General features: G+C 44.7%; 1 protein-coding gene across 1 annotated transcript; it reads left to right on the top strand.

The window, feature by feature from the left end:
- The first annotated feature begins 2,621 nt into the window (after window positions 1–2,621).
- Window positions 2,622–5,210, top strand: LOC143268747 (paired immunoglobulin-like receptor B). Its single transcript, XM_076552438.1, has 3 exons — window positions 2,622–2,907; window positions 3,864–4,580; window positions 4,903–5,210. Exons 1-3 carry the CDS (start codon window positions 2,742–2,744, stop codon window positions 5,208–5,210), a joined length of 1,191 nt encoding a protein of 396 aa, XP_076408553.1. The 5' UTR covers window positions 2,622–2,741.
- The last annotated feature ends 14,766 nt before the right edge of the window (window positions 5,211–19,976 follow it).

Raw genomic sequence — 19,976 nt, 5'->3', positions numbered from 1 at the left:
GATCTTTATAGTAAATATATTTTCATTATTTTTTAAGATAATTACACCCTTAAAATGCATTTTGATCATGTTCACCATATACTCTAGGGGACTTTTCTTTCCCTTTTATGTGATAGGGCCTGATATAGCCCAGGCTGACCCCAAACTCACTGCATAATAAGAGTTTCCTTAATCTCCAGTACTCTTAGCTCTAACTCCTGAATGATGAAGTGAGAAGACAAGAGCTCAGGGGTGGAGTATGGCTCAGGATTAGGAGAAAACTGGAGGTCCTGCCATCAATGTCTAACACCAAAAGTAAAAGGAAACAAAATATTTTTACTGAGCTCTCTTTCTCTTCAAATATGTGGACAAACAAACACCAACAGGCAGATCATTGGCAAAGCCCTGAAGGGGAAGATCACTACCATCAAGTTTGAGCCCAGTCACTCCATGGAGAATGGCAAGGCCATGATCCAAAACAAGGGAGGCATCCCACCTGACCAGCAGCAGCTTGTAATTGCAGCCAGCAGATAGAGCATGGCTGCACCCTAGGCAATGGCAAAGTCCAGAAAGAGTCCAACTCTGCACCGGGTGCTACCCTTTGTGGTGGCATCATAGAGATGTCTCTTTACCTGTTTCTGCAGAAGTACTGCTGTGACAAGGCCATGCACAGCTGCCCAAGTGCTGCCCACAACTGCACCCTTGTGTGGTCATACGCCTCTAGAAGAAGGGTGGCCACATCGACAGCTAGCGCCCCAAGAAATTCAAATAAAATGGGTACTTGTTTGGCTTAGGACGCCTGAGATGTGGTGATGTTTAAAACTGAAGCAGAAGGACAAAGGAGTGATGATGCTAAGATTGGACCTATTGACACAGATCAGTGTGTAAGTGCTGCGGCCAACCTTCAACCCTGACTCGGATCCGTACTGTGTAATGAGAAAACTGCCTTCTGTACTTGTCCTCTGACTTTCTTGCATGGGCTGTGGCACATGTGAATGCACACACATAAAGGAAAAGTAAGTGTGCTTTAAAGAAAGAAGTGTAAATTAAAAAATAAGTGTCATTTAAAGTTGTAATGGAAAGTACACACATCAAAAAAGAACAAACAACCAGAAATAGTGGTGCACATTATAACCCAGCACTTGAGACTATGAGAAAGATGATTATGAATTTTATTCCATAAACATGTACACAAGGAGAATCTTCACATAAACCTTCAAACATTTTGAATACGTGTAAATATTTCAAATAAATAGTGAAAAGGAATAAGCAAACTCATACACAAATTTATACATACATTTATATAATATATATTTACATACATTTATATATATATATATATTAGAAACAGAATTTCTCTGTGTAGTTTTGGTATCTGTCCTGTATCTCGCTCTATAGACCAGGTTGGCCTCCATTTTACAGCAATTCGCCTGTCTCTGTCTCCTGAGTGCTGGGATTAAAGGCAAAATGTGCCACCACCATCTGACTAAAATTATATTTCTTATGTGTAATACTCATACATATCTGATACCATCTGGCCCTGACAAAGATTAGGACAAAATGAGACAGAAAATTATGGGGTTATGGAAATGTTATCCATCAAAGAATTGATTGCGGAGTCTACTACCTGACCTGACCACAGCATAGGGGAAGTCAAAGCCTGGTGCCTGAAGAGGGCACTTCCCCTTCCTGTGGGGCTGCTCCAGTACAACCATATCATGGGGAGTGTCCTGCCTCCAGAGACCACACCCTGTGTCTCCTGTCCCTCCAGACAGTCTCTGTAGCTCTGCCCATGAGCACAGTTGCAGCCTCCAGGAGGAGATGCCATGACCTTCACCTTCACAGCCCTGCTCTGTCTGGGTGAGATGTGGAGATGGGGAGGGGATACTGTGGTCTAGGGTTGATGCTGCCCCACAGCCCAGCACTGGTCCATCAGGAAACCCCAGGGTCTCAGGAGGTTCTGCAGAGGGGAGGACCTGCTCAAGCTTCAGGGACAAACCTCTCACAGGGAACTCTCTTCCAGGACTGACTCTGGGCCTCAGGACCCTTGTGCTGGAAGGTGAGTGTCGGCAAATGTTCTGACCTTCACCTCTGATCAATCCTGCAGCCATGCCTGGGCAGTGAGGATGGAGCACAACACATGTGTGTTGCCCCTGGGGATGGCAGTAGTGTTGGGGTTGGTGGCTGCAATCTGAGGATATCTGTCCTGGATACCAGCTGCTCTTTTCATTGTAGGGGCCGAATCTAAGCCTATCCTTAGGGTACAGCCAGACTCTGTGGTTCACAAGCAAACTACAGTGACCTTCTTGTGTGAGGGGACTCTATAAAGAGGGATACCAGTACCTACGGAGCACAGAGATTCTACAGAATCCTAAGAACAGGGCTGAATTCTCAATCTCAAAAGTAGATCCCAATCAAGCAGGGCGATATCAATGTCGATATCAGACTCATGATGGATGGTCAGAGTTTAGTGACTCCGTGGAGCTGGTGGTGACAGGTGAGAGGACACACAGGCTCCCCAGCCTTAGCCTTGACTGTCAAGAAATGGTTCGGTTCACAGGACTAATCCCACCTAGAACCAAACAGGATAATAAGGTCTGATACACTTAACTGATTTCTTCTCTCCTAGGAGTCTACCCAGCCTGTCAGCCCACCCCAGTCCTGTGGTGTCTGAGGGAGGACATGTAACCCTCCAGTGTGTCTCAAAACAACAATACCACAGGTTCATTCTGACTGGGAAAGGAACATGGAATATCTCCCAAATGCTGGATTCAAAGTATAACTACTCTATTCAGAACTACCAGGCCCTGTACTCTGTGGGCCCTGTGACCTCCAGCCAAAGGTGGACATTCAGATGCTATAGCAATAACCTGAGAAGCCCACTGGTGTGGTCAGAACCTAGTGACCCTCTGGAGCTCCTGTTCTCAGGTGAGGAACATCAGCCTTTGTCTAGAATGATCTGAAATGATACACATGCTCAGAGAGGCCTTGGTGAGTAGTGTGTGGTGTGTGATATGTGTGAGCAGTCAGGGCTCCTCATGCCATTGACACAGAGCGTGATAGAGAGAGTGGGACACAAGATACAGAATCCAAGGCAGACAGTGAAAGCAAAGCCCAGGAGGTCCAGGACCAATATGAATCCTTATGGGGCTTTCTGTTACTCTGGATCAGCTCATGTGCCATCCACAAGAGCTTGGGAAAATCCACAGAAGAGAAGGAGGAAGTGTTGTAGGAACCAGAATGGTGGGGGACACCACAAGGATATACTAAGCAGGGATCATGAGGGCTCACAGAGTTGAAGCAGCAGCCATGGAGCCTGCTTGGGTCTGTCCTAGACCCTCTGCACACATGCTGTGGTTGTTTACCCTGGGTTCTATTTTGTTTTGTTTTTTAGAGTTTCACTGTGTAGGTCTGTCTGTCCTGGAACTCACTCAAGACCAGACTGGCCTTGAACACACAGACATCTCCCTGCATCTTTCTCCTGAGTGCTGACATTCAAGGCCTGTGCCACCACCGCCTGGCTAGCTTAGGGTTTTTATTAGAGTCATAGCAATGGGATGGGGAAATCTCTGACTCTTTGCCTGCATGTGGGATACTTTTCTTCCTATTGGATTGACTTGTGCAGCCTTAATATGAGGGTGTGTGCCTAGATTTTTTGCATGCTGTTATGCCATGTTAGGTTAATATCACTGGCAAGCTTCTTCTCTTCTAAAGAAACAGAAAAGCAGTGGATCTGGGCAAGAGGGGAGGTGAGAAGGCTGTTGTCAAGATGTATTGTATGACAGAAGAATAAACTAAAAGAAAATAACAGTGCCAACCAGAAGTGAGATTTTCTCCATGCCACTGTCAGAAACACACACCTCCTCTCTCCTAATTCCTAGCAGGGACCCTCCACAAACCCACCATCAAGGCTGAGCCAGGCTCTGTGGTCACATCAGGAAGTCACATGACAATCTGGTGTCAAGGGACTCTGGATGCAGAAATATGTGTTCTGCATAAAGAGGGAAGCCAAAAACCCTTGGACACACAGACCCCAGAGAAGCCTGAGAACAAGGCCAAGTTCTCCATCCCTTCTGTGACACAGCAACATGGGGGACAATATCACTGTTACTATTACAGCTCAGCTGGCTGGTCAGAGCGTAGTGATACCCTGGAACTGATGGTGACAGGTGAGGGGACAGTCAGGGTCTCAGCCCCAGGTTCTGCTCTCAGGAGTATTCCCCTCCCGCAGTCCAGCCCTGGAGAACACTGTGTCTGTGTGAGTCCATGGAACAGGCTGCCTCCTTCCCTCCTAGGAATCTACAAAAATAAACCCAGCCTGACAGCCCTGCTCAGCCCTGTGGTAACTTTAGGAGAGAACATGACCCTCCAGTGTGTCTCCCAAGATGGATATGATAAACTCGTTCTCACCAAGGAATATCAGAAGTTCCTCAGCTCAATGAACTCACAGTATATACAACATATTATGCAGTACCAAGTCTTGTTCTCTATCGATCATGTAACACCCAACCACAGAGGGACATTCAGATGTTATGGTTACTACAACCATACCCCACACTTGTGGTCAGTACCTAGTGAGCCCTTAGAAATACACATCTCAGGTGAGTCAGCCTCATCATTGACCAATCCTGTCCCACTGGGTAGTTTTGGGTAAAGAGTGGTTGAGGGTCATGTGATAGTTGCACACACCTTAATACCAACACTTGGGAGGCAGAGGCAGGCAGAGTTCCAGGATAGGTGCCAAAGCTACACAGAGAAATCCTGTCTCAAAAAATGAAAAAAAGTGGTTGAGGAAGAGTCTGGAGGCTGAGACAGAGCCCCATTCCTGAAGAGAGGCAGTGACTTGTACAGGGCAGGATGGGAGGTGATAAGTGTTTGGTAAAAATCAGCTCCTCAATAGCTAGCCTGTCACCTTCCTTCTAGGTCTGTCCAAGAAACCCTCCTTGCTGACTCACCAAGGCCAGATCCGGGATCCTGGGAAGAGCCTCACCTTGCAGTGTTGCTCTGACATCAACTATGACAGATTTGCTCTGTACAAGTTAGGGGGAGCTGACTTTACCCAGCATCTTGTCCAGCAGACCCAGAGTGGCCTCTCCTTGGCCAACTTCACACTGGGCCCTGTGAGCAGCTCTGCTGCAGGTCAATACAGATGCTATGGTGCACACAACCTCTCCTCTGGGTGGTCAGCCTCCAGTGACCCCCTGGATATCCTCATCACAGGTGAGGGCTAATCAGTTTCCCTCAGTTACTTAGCCTCTGCTTGGGTTCTCATGGGGAATTTAAGGAACTGATGGATGGGATGAGGGTCAGTGATCTTATTCAGAAACAGATGTAGAGACAGGAGAACAAGAGAGGGGCTAAGTCAGAGAAAAGAGACAGAGTCCCTGATGCTCAGGGCAGAACCAAGTGAGGTGTCAGCTCAGAACATTGAAGGTAGCCTCTCACCATCCCTTTTCTATTTAGGACAGCTTCCCTTCAGTCCTTCCCTCTCAGTGAAGCCTAACTCCACAGTACACTCTGGAGACAACTTGACCCTGCTGTGTCAGTCACCATACAAAGTGGACACTTTCATTCTGTCCAAGGAGGGAGCAGCCCAACAACCCCAGCGACTAAAATCAAAATCTGAAGCTGGGGACTTCCAGGCAGAATTCTCCATGAGTGCTGTGACCTCTGCCCTCTCGGGCACCTACAGGTGCTATGGATCTTAAGACTCATCTCCGTACCTGCTGACACAAGCCAGTGCCCCTGTGGAGCTCACTGTCTCAGGTGAGGTGACCCTGAACTCTCAGAGTGACTTACAATCCAAAACCTGGGAGAGCCCTTGACTTAGGTGGGATTAGGGGGACAATAGGAAGGTTAGTCACAAGGCAATTTCTCTGCCAGAGAAGTGGATGCCAGCAGTGGTCCTTCCAGTAATGTCCACTCCATCCTCTATTGCAATCTAGGATTGAGGCAGACAGCATGAGGATCATGGGGAAGTTTCATGGCAGATATTGAGAAGTTAGCAGAGGTAGTTTCCTGGATTTTTACCTCCTACACTCCTCTTGTTCTTTTTTCTAGGATCCTTTGGAGCCTCCAGTCTGCCACCTTCAAGGCCCATTCCAACAGATGGTGAGTATCAGTGAAGGGAGTATGCTGAATACCCATGGATCTCATGGCTCTTAGCCTGAAAAAGTTCTCACTTCAGCTTATGCATGTGGAAGTTAACAGAGATCCCAACAGAGAGTTCAGAAACCCAGGGATTAGTTTGTGCTACAGAAGTTGGATTCCAGAGATTTTTAGGCTCACCCTGGGGGATGGGCCAGGTGGGTGACGTGGAGAAAAGGAAACCCAGACACTCATTTCCCCATCCTGCCACTAAAGGAACTGAGAACAAACATCTCAGCTGCATGGAGTCAGACCCAGGGAGGCTATGTAAAGACCCTATTGGAATGTGGGGCCCTGATGGACAGTAGCTAGTTATCGGCTTAATACAGTTGCTTCTAGAGATGCAGAATTGGACAAATCCTTCTGTTTCCAGAAAGCTGCTCCTCTGTTTAAAAATGGAAGTTTGAGGCTCACCCCCTTAAGTTACTTTCAGTTCTGGCCTTGGTTTCTCTTGAAAGAAGAATCCTCTAGCACCTGATTTGCAGTGGGTCTGTCCCACAGCTGTAGTGACATGTGCAAGGGTAAAGCACATGGCCATGACAGGGCATTCAGGACCCCTCTATCTGGATCATGGGTGTTGATTCTAGTATTCTCCATGAGTTCTATCACCTACACTATCATGGGCACCTGCTGGTGCTATGAATAAATCAGCTCATCTCTGTACCTGTTGTCAGGTGCCAGTGGCCATATGTAGCTCATTGTCCAAGGTGAGGTGATCCAAATCTTTCTGAGCTCAAGGATATATCAGCCTTTTACATTTACAACAGTTATTGGCTAGGATTGGGTTACAAATGCTGCAGAGTGTCAGCCAGATGTATATTCACCCTCGTGATGGTGGAGGCCATCATGGATATTTCTAGGCATGCTCACTACAACCTGCTTATGCAACCCAGAATGGTTTCTGGTTGTCTAAAAGAGCATCTTGCGGAGTCCACAGACAGACATAAGATACTAGGCAGAAACCAGTCCCCAGTGACAACCTCTGCTCATCACCCTTCATTTATCAGTATTCTCAGACCCTTGCTCTCAGTGTATCTAGGACCCACAGTGTATCTATAGGAGGAGGTAGCCTTGGTGGAGTAAGTACAAATCCTGCTATACTTTTTTTCTGTTCAAAACAGATCCACAGCCATAGCTCAACCCTACCAAATAGAATTTGTCATAAGAACCTGAACATAACAATGATCACGTTAAGCAAAAATAAAATCCAGAAGTCTCAGTCAAAACCTGCTCCTTTGTGGAGTCTACAACATTTCACTTCAGGGTGAAATTGAGGAACTGAGACTGTATGGGTTCAGTCTAGTTTTGAGGGGTGACAGATAAGAATGTCTTCTCCCTGCCACTGGTGTGCTCATCTGAACAAGAGAAGTTTTATGGACAGGACCTCAGGGGACAATCCACCATGGACCCGTGAGACTCCTACAGTGATGGAAGAGCTGCACCACTCTCTCCTCACACTATAGCTGTCCTGTTTGTCTCGGTAACTACTATTTGTAAAGAGGAGAAAAGTAAGGGTTACAATGTCAGTCTTGGTGTTTATACTTAGTGTGGGCTAGCCATGCCTTTGGGGGAAATATTAGGTGAAAGCCCAGAGATGTACAATATACTCTTCCCTGTTTCACACACACACACACACACACACACACACACACACACACACACACACACACACACACACTTCACATCTTATTTTGAGAGCCAGGACTGCAAACACTCTGCATGACTCTACTCCACACCATTTATTCCCACATGATATGTGAAAGGAAAGAGATGGAGGACAATCTACCTCAGAAGGATGATTTCCTACCTGAACTGGACATAGAGAAGTTTCTTGGTCTGATGTGGGAAGGAACATCAGGGAAAGTTTGTGAACAAGACACATATTCTCAGTCTTAGCAGAAACTATGTCTCATTTCTGAGAGAGTGTAAGTTAGTTTTTCCTTGACCAGCCCTAGGTGGTCCCTGGGTACTCAGAACACATTAGGGAAAGTCTCAGATCACAGGAAGAGATGGGAGGTCTAAGTCTGACAAGAAAAAAATCACTGGTAACATTATTGAATACTTAGCAAAGTCTTATGAATATGATATCACGGATTACTTGCTCTTCAGGACTGTCTCTACAGGATGCAGGAATGATATTTTTGTAGATATTGCAGCTGTGTTCATGGGAGATTTTATCCTATAATTTTTTTCTTCTAATTTCTTTTTCTTGATTCACAGTTAGGTGATGCTGGGCTTACACATTCCATTCTCTAGACATGAGTGTCCAGTGATTTACGTAGCCTGTAGTCAATTCCTCCCTCTATCTGAGCAGATTGTTTTGTTGTGTTGTGGTTTTTGTTTTTTTTCAAGGTCTTTCTGCAGAGCCCTGGCTGTCCTAGAACTCACTACGTAGGAAAGGTTGGTCTTAATCTCACAGATATCCACCTTACCCTGCCTCAGAAGTGCTGAATTTGGAAGAATGTACTACCAGAACTGAGCAGATCTTAGGAGACTACACTTGTCCATGCCATCAACATACCTCCTCCCTCTGTCCTCATGGAAAATGTTATGTGGTCCTGTCCTGTCATACTTTCATATGAATCTGGTCAGCCAATGGAGGGAAGAGATACATTCTGGTTCTGAAAATGCCTAGGATGAATCTAGAAATTGATACTCTGATACTTACTTCATTGGAGGTCAATGGAAGAGGTACAAGGAGCTAGGATGCCACATGACACCACCTAGCCCAGATGAACTAAGGCCCTTTCCACTCTCTGAGCACCACTGGTTTACAGGAAGTCAGGCAAGGTGGTAAGGGGAACAGGTTGCCAATGGAAGCATGAGCAGAATCTATTGTCACTTCCTCAGAGGACAAATGGTTGCTCTAACTTCAAACATTACCAACATTTAGCAACACTTCAGACACTTCTGCATGAAGCTGTGGGGGGAAGAATGAGTAACACCAAAGTGAACCAGAAGAGAAAGGGCTGGATGGATCCAAAAAGATGTCCATTATCTGTGAAAATACAGACCCTCCTCCTATGCAAAAGTCAGCAAACTATATGTTGGGATCAGGGAAAGGAAATGACCATGTAAGGAGTGCCAGACTTTGCTTCCATGTGTTGTCCTCTAAGAGCATAGCATCAGGTTCTGATTGCTCATAGCATCATTAATCTAGAAAGGGCCACACAGACATGACTAAAGTATAATCAAAGCACATCATCAGTGAGGTTCTTGATTTCCCAAGTGACTTTAGTCTACTTCAAGATAACAAAGACTAATCATTGCACTCTCCCATCCCAATTAATATTCTCAGAAATAAGAATCAGTATACAAACCCTTCCATGTCACAGGACTACTTGATTCTCACACTAAACCTGAAAGAGACGTCATTGCCCTCATTGTGCACCAAAGGATGGCAGAGGGGTATTATTACCAGCTCCAGTTTGAAAGTCTGCAAATGATGTTCCTCCACATTATAGAGCAGCCAGAGAATATGTTCCCCCCTATGCTGTGGGAATTGAGAAAGGGTCTGCAGTGTTATAACAGGAACTGTGGCCCAGATTGAAAAGGAATAGAGGGGAAAAACACAGTGAGGAGGTTTGGAAAAAAAGGAAGGAGTAGGAGGGGCTTCCTGTGACAGAAATGAAGAAGTTAGAGGAGTAAGAAACTTATCAGTTACAAACCACAAGTCCAGGCAGAGAGGGAAGTCAGCTTCCCCAATCAGTCTTTTAGGGCGTGCACAATACTTTCTGTATCTTCTCTGTCACTATCTGTGATGGCCACGTTTGATACTCCAATCACCCTCTTCAGTAAAGGTCCTTCCTCAAGCAATAATGGAGAGGGTGCCTGAACTGTCGAACCCTGGTAATCAGATTGGTGAATACCATAACTGTCATCATAGAACCTTCATCAAGTAACCAATGGAAGCAGATGCCGAGATCCACAGCCAAGCAACAGGCCACCCTACAGGAGTCCAGTTGAAGAGAGTGAAGAGAGATTCTGTGAACTAGCATCAAGATCATGATGGGGTATTGGCAGCAGTAAGTTTGCTGCCTAAATTTTAAATGTCCTTTTCTATCCTGTCCCACTTAGGTTGTTTGTGTGAAAAAATGTGCAGTTGGGTTCCAGAGGGTGCAGGGGATCAGTTCCCCTGTGGTTTTTCCTGTTTGGAAAACAGTGTCCCACTTGCCTACAGATACAGAGTAACCATTCCTTGACTTCTGCTGTTAGAGGGGTATATAAGCCCATGTTGGTATGAATAAAGAAGAGATGCTTCCCTGATGAACTGAAACTGGGTGTCTAGAGTGGTGTTTAACCTCGGCGTCCCTGGCCAGATTTCGTGCTCCAGCTGTGCAGGCTGAAGCAAGTGGAGGTCACCACTGGGACCTGGAAAGAGGGGTAAGTGAACGAGGCTCACCCAAAAAGGAGGGGTGGGGAATTGAAACATTGGTATGTACCATGGGTAATTCTGCAAAAGCTCAGTTGGCCACTGAGGAACAGGAATTAAGTTAAGCAAGGAACAGGAATTAAGTTAAGTAAGCAAGGAACAGGAATTAAGTCTAGCACCACACTCACATTTGTGGACACCATAGCTGAATCAAGTCCTTGCTTTCTGACAGGAGGAGGTCTGAATATTCCAGATTGGGAAAGATGCTCTTCTGACTGATAAAGTGAAAGTAAAAGAGCAACTTTCAGAGTACGAGCAAGCGTTTGCTAACACTCAGGAGGTAAAGATGAATGAATCTTTGAAAGGGGAAAAGGAAGAGGTCGAGGTCCCCTGTAAAGAGCATATAAGGATATTTGTGAAGGATTTAATGGATGAGGAAGAAGATGATGATCTTGCCTCTGTCTCAGATGTAGTAGAGGGGGAAGAGCAGCTAGAAAAAGAGATAGAGGAATTACAACAGAAATTGCGCCCTGCAAAAGTGAAAGCACAGTCAGCACCTTCTGTGCCTCTATTGTCTTGACCCCCGCCAAGAAATCCTCATTGGATAGGGGAGGAAAAAGAATTAGAGGACAGATATAGGCAAAAAGGTGGGTGGTGGAGAAGCTGAGCTGTTATGGAGTTTAGTAAGAAATCCACCTGTGTTACTGCCTGTGAATATTAATAGCCCTGTTTTTCCTGCTGTATTTTCTTCTAATTGGACAATTGGTACTGCTGTCAGCAATGTAAAACTCCAAGAAGGTTTTGTAAATATTACTTTGCAGTTTAAAAAATGCTCTTTGTTTTAAGAAAAATAGTACAGCTGACAAGAATAATACCAATGATATCTCCTTGAATCTGAAAGACAGCGTTCATGATTGCCTAGTCCTGAGTAATACTTCTTTGGCAGACTTTGTAGGTAGTTGCAGCATGTCCCATGCTGTGGCTCTCCAAGTGCTCCCTTCCCTTTTAGTTGTTTGGAATGGTGATGTGGGAGGGGAGGGACTACTAAACTGTTCAGTTCTAAATTGTAGCTTGAATAATTGCTGGAGTGCAAATTGGTCCCATGCAATGATTGTGAGAATACCTGCATTTGCAGTGATGGATGCCTCTGGAGAGTCCTTCTGATCAGTTCCCACTGCATCTGAAGAGGACAAGAAGAGACTTTGGCATTAGTGCTGCAATTGTTGCAGCTGTGGCTGCATCTGCTGCTGCTGCTACAGTTGCTGAGCTTGCCTTATCTCAGACTGTTCAACAGGCTGCCGTTATCAATGCATTATCTGAGAGGGTGGCTGGTGCCTTGGACATTCAGCAAACATTGAATGGACAATTACACTTTGGAATTCTGATGTTTAATCATCAAGCAGCACTGTCACAAGAACAAATAGATATGTTGTGGATACACCAACATATGTTATGTGCTTATGGAATGTCAGAAGTTTGTATAACCCCTCATGGAGCTTTTAATGCATTGGCCAAGGTTGCAGAATTGAATGCTTGTTTGTGAGGGCCTTGGAATGGAACATTTTGAACTATACAATTCAGTTAGCACATGCTATTGTAAGGATTAATGAAACTATATTTGTTCCTGTAAATGAGCAGACCTAATGGTAATTAATGTCTAAAGCTACTGGGTGGATCACTAGATGGGCAGGGTCTGTTTCCCTCTTATTAATCTGTGTAGGCGGTATGGGAATTGGGTTATTTCCACAATGCCGATGGCAACGTCAATTCACTCGACACTGACAGGTAACCAAGCAAGCCCTCTGGCCATGTCACCCTCTGAATCTGCACAAGTGTGGTTACAAATGTTGGACAGATAGTACCCAGAGACAGGCAACTCCTGTGGTCCTCATGTGACCTAAGGCAGGGGGCATAAGGGCAGCCCCCCTATGATGGGTAAGTTTGGGGGACTGCAACAGGTGACCTAAGGCAGGGGCTATCTGGTCTTTCACAGGCTGTTCTAGCCAATGTGTTCCTTTTAAGAAATAAAAAGGGAGGACATGTCGGCAGCAGTAAATTTGCTGCCTTAATTTTAAATGCCCTTTTTTGTCCTGTCCCAGTTAAGTTGTTTGGGTGAAAAGTGTGCAGTTGGGTTCCGGAGGGTGCTGGGGATCAGTTCCCCTGTGGTTTTTCCTGTTTGGAGAGCAGTGTCCGGCTTGCCTCTGGATACAGAGTAACCATTCCTTAACCCCTGCTTTTGGAGGGGTATATAAACCCAAGTTGGTACAAATAAAGAGAGCTGCTTCCCTGAAAAAAAAACTGAAACTGGGTGTCTAGAGTGCTGTTTAACCTCGGCGGCATCCCTCACCAGATTTCGAGCTCCAGCTGTGCAGACCAAAGCAGCCATGCTGTGGGATGTTCTGTATGCTGTGAATATATGTTACTCTGATTAGTTGATAAGTAAAACACTGATTGGCCAGTAGCCAGGCAGGAAGTATAGGTAGGACAAGAAACAAGGAGAATTCCTGGAAGCGGAAGGCTGAGGAGATACCAACCTGCTGTCCAGGGAGCAGCATGTAATGGCACAGAGGTAAAGCCACAGAACACGTGGTGACATATAAATTAACAGAAATGGGCTGAGTTTAAGTGTAAGAGCTAGTCAGTAGTTAGCCTGAGCTAATGGCCAAGCAGTTTTAATTAATATAAGCCTCTGTGTGTTCACTTGAGTCTGAGTGGCTACGGACTGGGTGGGACACAGGAAAGCTTTAAGATACATAACCAGGTAGTGGTGGTGGTGGTGGTGGTGGTGGCGGTGGCGGCGGCGGCGGCGGCGGCGGCGGCGGCGGCGGCGGCGGCGGCGCACGCCTTTAATCCCAGCACTCAGGAGGCAGAGGCAGGCAGATCTCTGAGAGTGCATAGCCAGCCTGGTCTACAAATTGAGTTCCAGGACAGGCTTGAAAGCTACACAGAGAAACCTTGTCTTAAAAAAAATAATAAATAAACAAACAAAAATAAAAAAGAAGACAACATGACGCTGCTCATTCCATCATGAAGCTGGGTAGAAAATTTCTTCATGTCTAAGGAGACTAAAAATGCTGAACACCAGCAGGAAACACACCGTGGAATGAGCATAAGTGTACTCCAGGAAACAAGGTTGAATAAAATATGTAAAACTACAAACTCCTGTGTGTGCTTGCACATACATGTGTGCTGGAGGGTGGGTGTGTGCTTTGTTCACAGGAAATAAATAGTGTGAAATGTGTTCCCTCAAATTGAAGAAAAAGAATTTAATCAAAAGTTAATAATCGAATTTGAACCTACGTAGACAAGGGTAGACAATCACTGCCTCAAAAGGCAAAAACATAGATACAGTGTGGCTGCACCAGGAGTCACACAAACACAGCCTACACTCAAGATGCAGTCATTTAGACTCTGCCCAGTATTGAAGTGGATTCAAGACAGAGACTTCCCTACATTCCACCATAAGCTGTTTGTGAAAAGCAACAGGAACCGTCCTCAGCTGGGCACACTCTGATGAACACACAGGTTTAAAGGACCCACACAGCAGAGTCTATCTGACCATGTGGTCAGTAGTTGTGGTCCATGTGGAGTGCTGTGGAGGGAGGCCATGAGGAAAGGTTGGAGAAGAATCTTGATCCTACATCCCGGGGAATTCATATCCACCAGCAAACAAGATGCCTCTGCTGGAACTTGACATCTAACCATCTGTGTCAGGAGAGGTCATATGCCAGGTGTGGCTGTCAGTCATCTGGGGCAAGTGCATTACGTGGAATTCATCGCACCATGTCAAGTGCTGGTGTTTCTTTTCACACAGGTTCATGGAGGACACAGGGTCACTCCAGGAAGAACTTTGGCTTATGCAGAGGCAGGGAAGCTGATTTCTGGTAAACTGACTGACTTTTGCTTCACAAAAGGCTTTTTTATTGTTATAAAATTTACACCTTAGTTCTTGTATATTATTAAAAGGGCCTGCCTTAATGATATATTTCCCAGGGGCTCAGAAGAGAAACTATGAAGAGAGAGATTTATTTTCAGGAAATGAATCTAAGTACACCAAGCTCTTTGTCCATTAACTTCATTTCTCTTGGATAAAATCTACACAGCTACAGTTCTGTACTCAAGCCTAGTTCCTTTCTGTTTAATTCTCTCTTTATTTATCTACTGTTCCCTCTAAGTTCTATCTTAATTGTCTTATCTTAGTTCTATCTCATCTAGGTACTTCTCATCTTGTTCTTATCCATGTAGTACTTTCCCGTCTGGCTCTTCCTCATCTTCCATCTTGTCCTCAGTTCTCTAGTCAAAAATCCTCTCCAGTCCAAATCTCCAGTATCCTCTCTTCATTCTCCTTACACTTCAGTTCCCCTCAGTCTCTGAAGTGCTCAGTTATAAAACCAAGCCATAGCGATCCTCTGGCACAGCAAGGTCACCAGGCTTGAATTTATACGGGGTCATAAAGGCAGGTAAGAAATTTCCTCAGGCAGTGGCCCTCAGGCTTTCTTTTACAACCCAAATGGGTGCTACAACCCAAATGGGTGCTAATGATAGGTTAGTCAAGACGGGAATTTATGTGCATGATCTACATTCCTAGAAGTGGTTAGGTAAGAAATTAGGAATCTGTTTAGTTAAACTGTAAGGAAGGAGGGTCTCACCCTAAATTGCACAAGAAATAAAGCTATCTGCCTGACCTAGGAGACAGGTGTTGTTTCATTTGGCCTTGGATGCTTGGTAGGTATTTTAGTTAAGTACACTGTTGGGAGTTCTTGGTAGCACGCACAGCATTTACAAGAAAATCACTGTAGGACCCAGCATATATGTATATATGCTAAAATATGACCAAGTCTTCTTAAGCCAAGGCTTGACCTTTGGAGAAGTCCTTGACTTTTCCAAGTAGTAGCTTTGGTGATAGTAGCTGAATTCTATTACATTTTCCTATGACTTGCAGCACTTAGTAAGTCAATTTCCCCATACCAAACCTCTCAATTTTCTGAGTCCTCCAACAACCTAGTTGTACATAGGTGTGAATCTTTCAGGAAGAACTCAAATAAGATTTACATACTTCAAGTAGAGGATATCCAGCACTAACGATAACAATCACAAAAGGCAGAACAAAGCCTAGTTGCTAAGACTCCTAAATACAACCCAGCTGCAATGCTCTAAAGGAAATCCTGCTACATGACCAGGAGAGGGCAGCAGCTATTCTCAGTGACAATAATGCCTGTGGGGAGGTAGGTGTGAAAGAGTTCACAGCACTTGCTACAACTCTGGTTCAAATGGAATGCCCGGTCACTTATTCAGGACAGGAAAAACAGCTGCCCATGAAATCGAGACCATGATAGAGAAACCTACAGAGGCAACCGAACCAAGCTAGTGGGACCTCATGAACGTAAGACCAATAGCTGTGGAGCCTGCATAAGACTGGACTCGGCCCTCTGCATAAGTGAAACAGTTGTGTAGTTTGGTCTGTTTAAGAGGCCCCTGGCAGTGGGAACAGGATCTATCCCTGGTGTGTGAGCTGGGTTTCTGGAGCCAATTACCTATGGTGGGACCCCTTGCACAGCCTTGATTCAGTGGGGAGGGACTTCATCCTGCCTCAATTAAATGTACCAGGGTTGCCTACTCACTATGGGAGGTGGTTGGTTGGGGGGGGGACTAGGGCAAAGAAGGAGGAGGGATAAGAGGGGCATCTGTGGTTGGTATGTAAAATGAATAAAAAAAATCTTAATTAAAAAAAGGATTTGAAAATGAAAATAAAAGATGGTCATAATTGAAAATATAGGGAATATTTGTATATGAACCCATATATGCCCAAGGCTATATAAGAATTCTGAAAATAAATGAATAAAAATAAATCAATAGGAAAGAGATGCTATATCCATGTAAAATGCTGGATATGACAACTCACAAAGGTGCAAAAGACACAGGGACTGGGATGCTGTGGGGTGGTCTATATGTCAAATTGCTCTTATTGGTCATTAAATAAAACACTGATTGGCCAGTGGCCAGGCAGGAAGTAGGTGGGACAAGGAGAGAGGAGAATTCTGGGAAGCAGAAGGCTGAGAGACACTGCCAGGTGCTGCTATGACCAGCAGCATGTGAAGACTCCGGTAAGCCACCAGCCATGTGGCAAGGTATAGATTTATGGAAATGGATTAATTTAAGCTATAAGAACAGTTAGCAAAAAGCCTGCCATGGCCATACAGTTTGTATGCAATATAAGTCTCTGTGTTTACTTGGTTGGGTCTGAGCGGCTGTGGGACTGGCGGGTGACAAAGATTTGTCCTGACTGTGGGCAAGGCAGGAAAACTCTAGCAACATTGGGATAGAGATATCTCCTTAGAAATTGATGTAACAAACTATATGGGACATATCCACAATGTGGGAGCATTATAGTAAACATATTTTCATTATTTCTTTGAAGACGATTACATGCGTAAAATGTATTTGATCATATTCACCACATACTCTAGGGGACTTTTTCTTTCCTTTTATGAGACAGGGCCTGATATAGCGCAGGCTGACGCCAAACTCATTGCATAGTAAGAGTTTCCTTAAACTCCCAATACTCTTAGCTCTGCCTCCTGAATGATGAAGTCAAAGACTTGAGCGACAACATCAGATTTATGCAGTACTGTGAATCAAAGCCAGACATCTAAAAATGTCACACAAGGACTCCACCCACTGAGCATTTTTCTGATTTATTAAAGAACATACACAGACAGACTTACAAGATGGTAATTATTCACAATGACATTGATACGAAGTGGAAATTATGCATGTCTTTCAGGCTCTGCAACAAAAAAGGAAAATACTCAGTGACTTTTATATCATTCTCCATGTAACAAACAATTGTGTGTGTCCTGGACCATCCTTTGAAGTGATGCTAAGTCACAGAAGTTTCCCCATGTGACACAGTCCTAGCATGGGGTCATCACTGAAGAGGAGGCTGAAAATGTTTTTTAATTTTTTTTATTAAGAGATCTTCTATTCATATTACATATCAACCTCAGATTCCCCTGTCCTCCCTCCTCCTGTCCCTCAGCCTTCCCCCCCCCTGAATCCATCCCCAATCCCCTCCTCCAAGGCAAGATCTCCCCTGTGGAGTCAGCAGAGCCTGGTACATTCAGTTTAGGCAGGTCCAAGCCCCTCTTCACTGCACCAAGGCTGAGCAAAGTGTCTCACAATTGGCACTAGATTCCAAAAAGCCAGTTCATGGAGTCCCATTGCCTGGGGGCTCCCTAAACAGTTCAAGCTAAACAACTATCTCACTTATCCAGAGGACCTAGTCCAGTACCATGGGGGCTCCTCAGCTATTGGTCCACAGTTCATGTGTTTCCACTAGTTTGGCTAGTTGTCTCGGTGCTTTTTCCAATCATGGTCTCGAAATCTCTTGCTCATACAATCCCTCTTCTCTCTCGTCCATTGGACTCCTGGAGCTCTGCCTGGGAGCTGCCTGTGGATCTTGGCATCTGCTTCTGTCTCTGGATGAGGGTTCTATCATGACAGTCAGGGTATTCAGCCATCCAGTCACCATAGTAGGTCAGCTCAGGTACCCTCTCGACCATTGCCAGTAGTCTATAGTGGAGGTATCTTTGTGGATTCCTGGGAACCTCCCTATCACTCTGCTTCTCCCTATTCCCATGGTGTCTTCATTTATCATGGTATCTCTTTCCTTGTTCTCCCACTTGGTTCCTGATTCAGCTTGAACCTCCCACTCCCCTAAGCTCTCTTTCTCCCTGACCCTTGCCCTCCATTACCCCACACACACACACACAGTTTGCTCGTGTAGATCTCATCCATTTCTCCATTGCTGGGTGATCCCTGTGTCTTTCCTAGGGTCCTCCTTACTAGCTAGCCTCCCTGGAGCTGTGAGTTGCAGTCTGGTTATCCTTTGCTTTAAATCTTGTAGCCACATATGAGTGAGTACGTACCATGTTTGTCTTTCTGAGTCTGGGTTACCTCACTCAGGATGATATTTTCTAGTTCCATCCATTTGCCTACAAACCTCATGTGTTATTGTTTTTCTCTGCTGGGTAGTACTCCATTGTGTATATGTACCACATTTTCTTTATCTATTCTTCAGTTGAAGGGCATCTAGGTTGTTTTGAAAATCTTACAAGCTGAGTACCAGAGTGAGTCAGCTGTATGCTATCATGTGGGGGAAAACTAGCCATCATTACTTTATTAATCATGCAGGTTTTTGAGAAAGAGCTTTTTTTTTGGAAAACCGAAATTTATTATAAGCCACAGTTGTCCTAGGGACCTCCATGCTATCGATATATATAGCCTCCATGGTTCTATGGGGTGTGGTCTGATTATTCTTTATTTTATATCTAGAATCCACTTATAAGTGAGTACATACCATGACTGTCTTTCTTGGTTTGGGTTACCTCACTCAGGATGATTTTTTTCTAGTTCCATCCATTTGCCTGCAAATTTCATGCTTTCATTGTTTTTCTCTGCTGAGTAGTACTCCATTGTGTATATGTATCACATTTTTTTCATCCATTCTTCCGTTGACGGGCATCTAGGTTGTTTCCAGGTTCTGGCTATTACAAATAGTGCTGCTATGAACATAGCTGAGCATGTATCTTTATGGTATGAATCAGCATTCCTTGGGTATATGCCCAAGAGTGGGATGGCTGGGTCTTGTGGTAGTTCGATTCCTAACTTTCTGAGAAACCACCATACTGATTTCCATAGTGGTTGTACAAGTTTACATTCCTACCAACAGTGGAGGAGTGTTCCCTTTGCTCCACATCCTCTCCAACATTGACTGTCATTGGTATTTTTGATCATAGAGGCTGAAAATCTTTAAGACCCAGATGATGGATGATGACAATAATCTCTTTCATGGACAATGCACAACAGTCGAACATCTGAGCTACAGTGGTTGTGATGACATCTACAAGCCCCATCTAAGTTCAATGCAGAATAAATCCAGTACAGGGATGGGAGATGGGCACAAAGTCTCACCCAGAGAGGAAGAGCTATTGGTATTTCATGCCTATTGAAAGAGGGAGGGTCAGTTTTCATTACTGGTGTATGCCCAAGACTATGAGAAGCACAAATTGAGCTGCATTGGAGGAAGAGAACAGAATGTTAGGTATGTAAGAAAAGGCAATGTATTTTCAACAACTAGCAGGTCACAGAAAGAATCAAGAAGAAATTCAGGTCAGTGAGTAAGGAACCAGCAAGAGAGGGAGAGGGAGAAGAGGATAGGGTGGGAGGGTGGATTCCATCAAAATACACTACATGCTGATATGACATTTTCAAACAATTAAAATATTAAGCCCATGGCCAGATTTGGTGGTCCACACCTTTAATCCAAACACTTGGGAAACAGAGGCAGGAGGATTTCTATGAGTTCCAGCCCATTTCTGCTTTATATAACCAGCTCCATGACATCCAGAGATCCAAAACCTGTCTGAAATTAACAACAAAAATAATTAAACTCATAAGCATAAGAGAAAGATAGCAG

This window comes from Peromyscus maniculatus, chromosome 1 (genome assembly GCF_049852395.1).
Source record: "Peromyscus maniculatus bairdii isolate BWxNUB_F1_BW_parent chromosome 1, HU_Pman_BW_mat_3.1, whole genome shotgun sequence".
NCBI classification, from domain to species: domain Eukaryota; kingdom Metazoa; phylum Chordata; class Mammalia; order Rodentia; family Cricetidae; genus Peromyscus; species Peromyscus maniculatus.
Note: the sequence above shows the minus strand (reverse complement) of the source record. Positions and strands in the feature narration are given on the sequence as shown.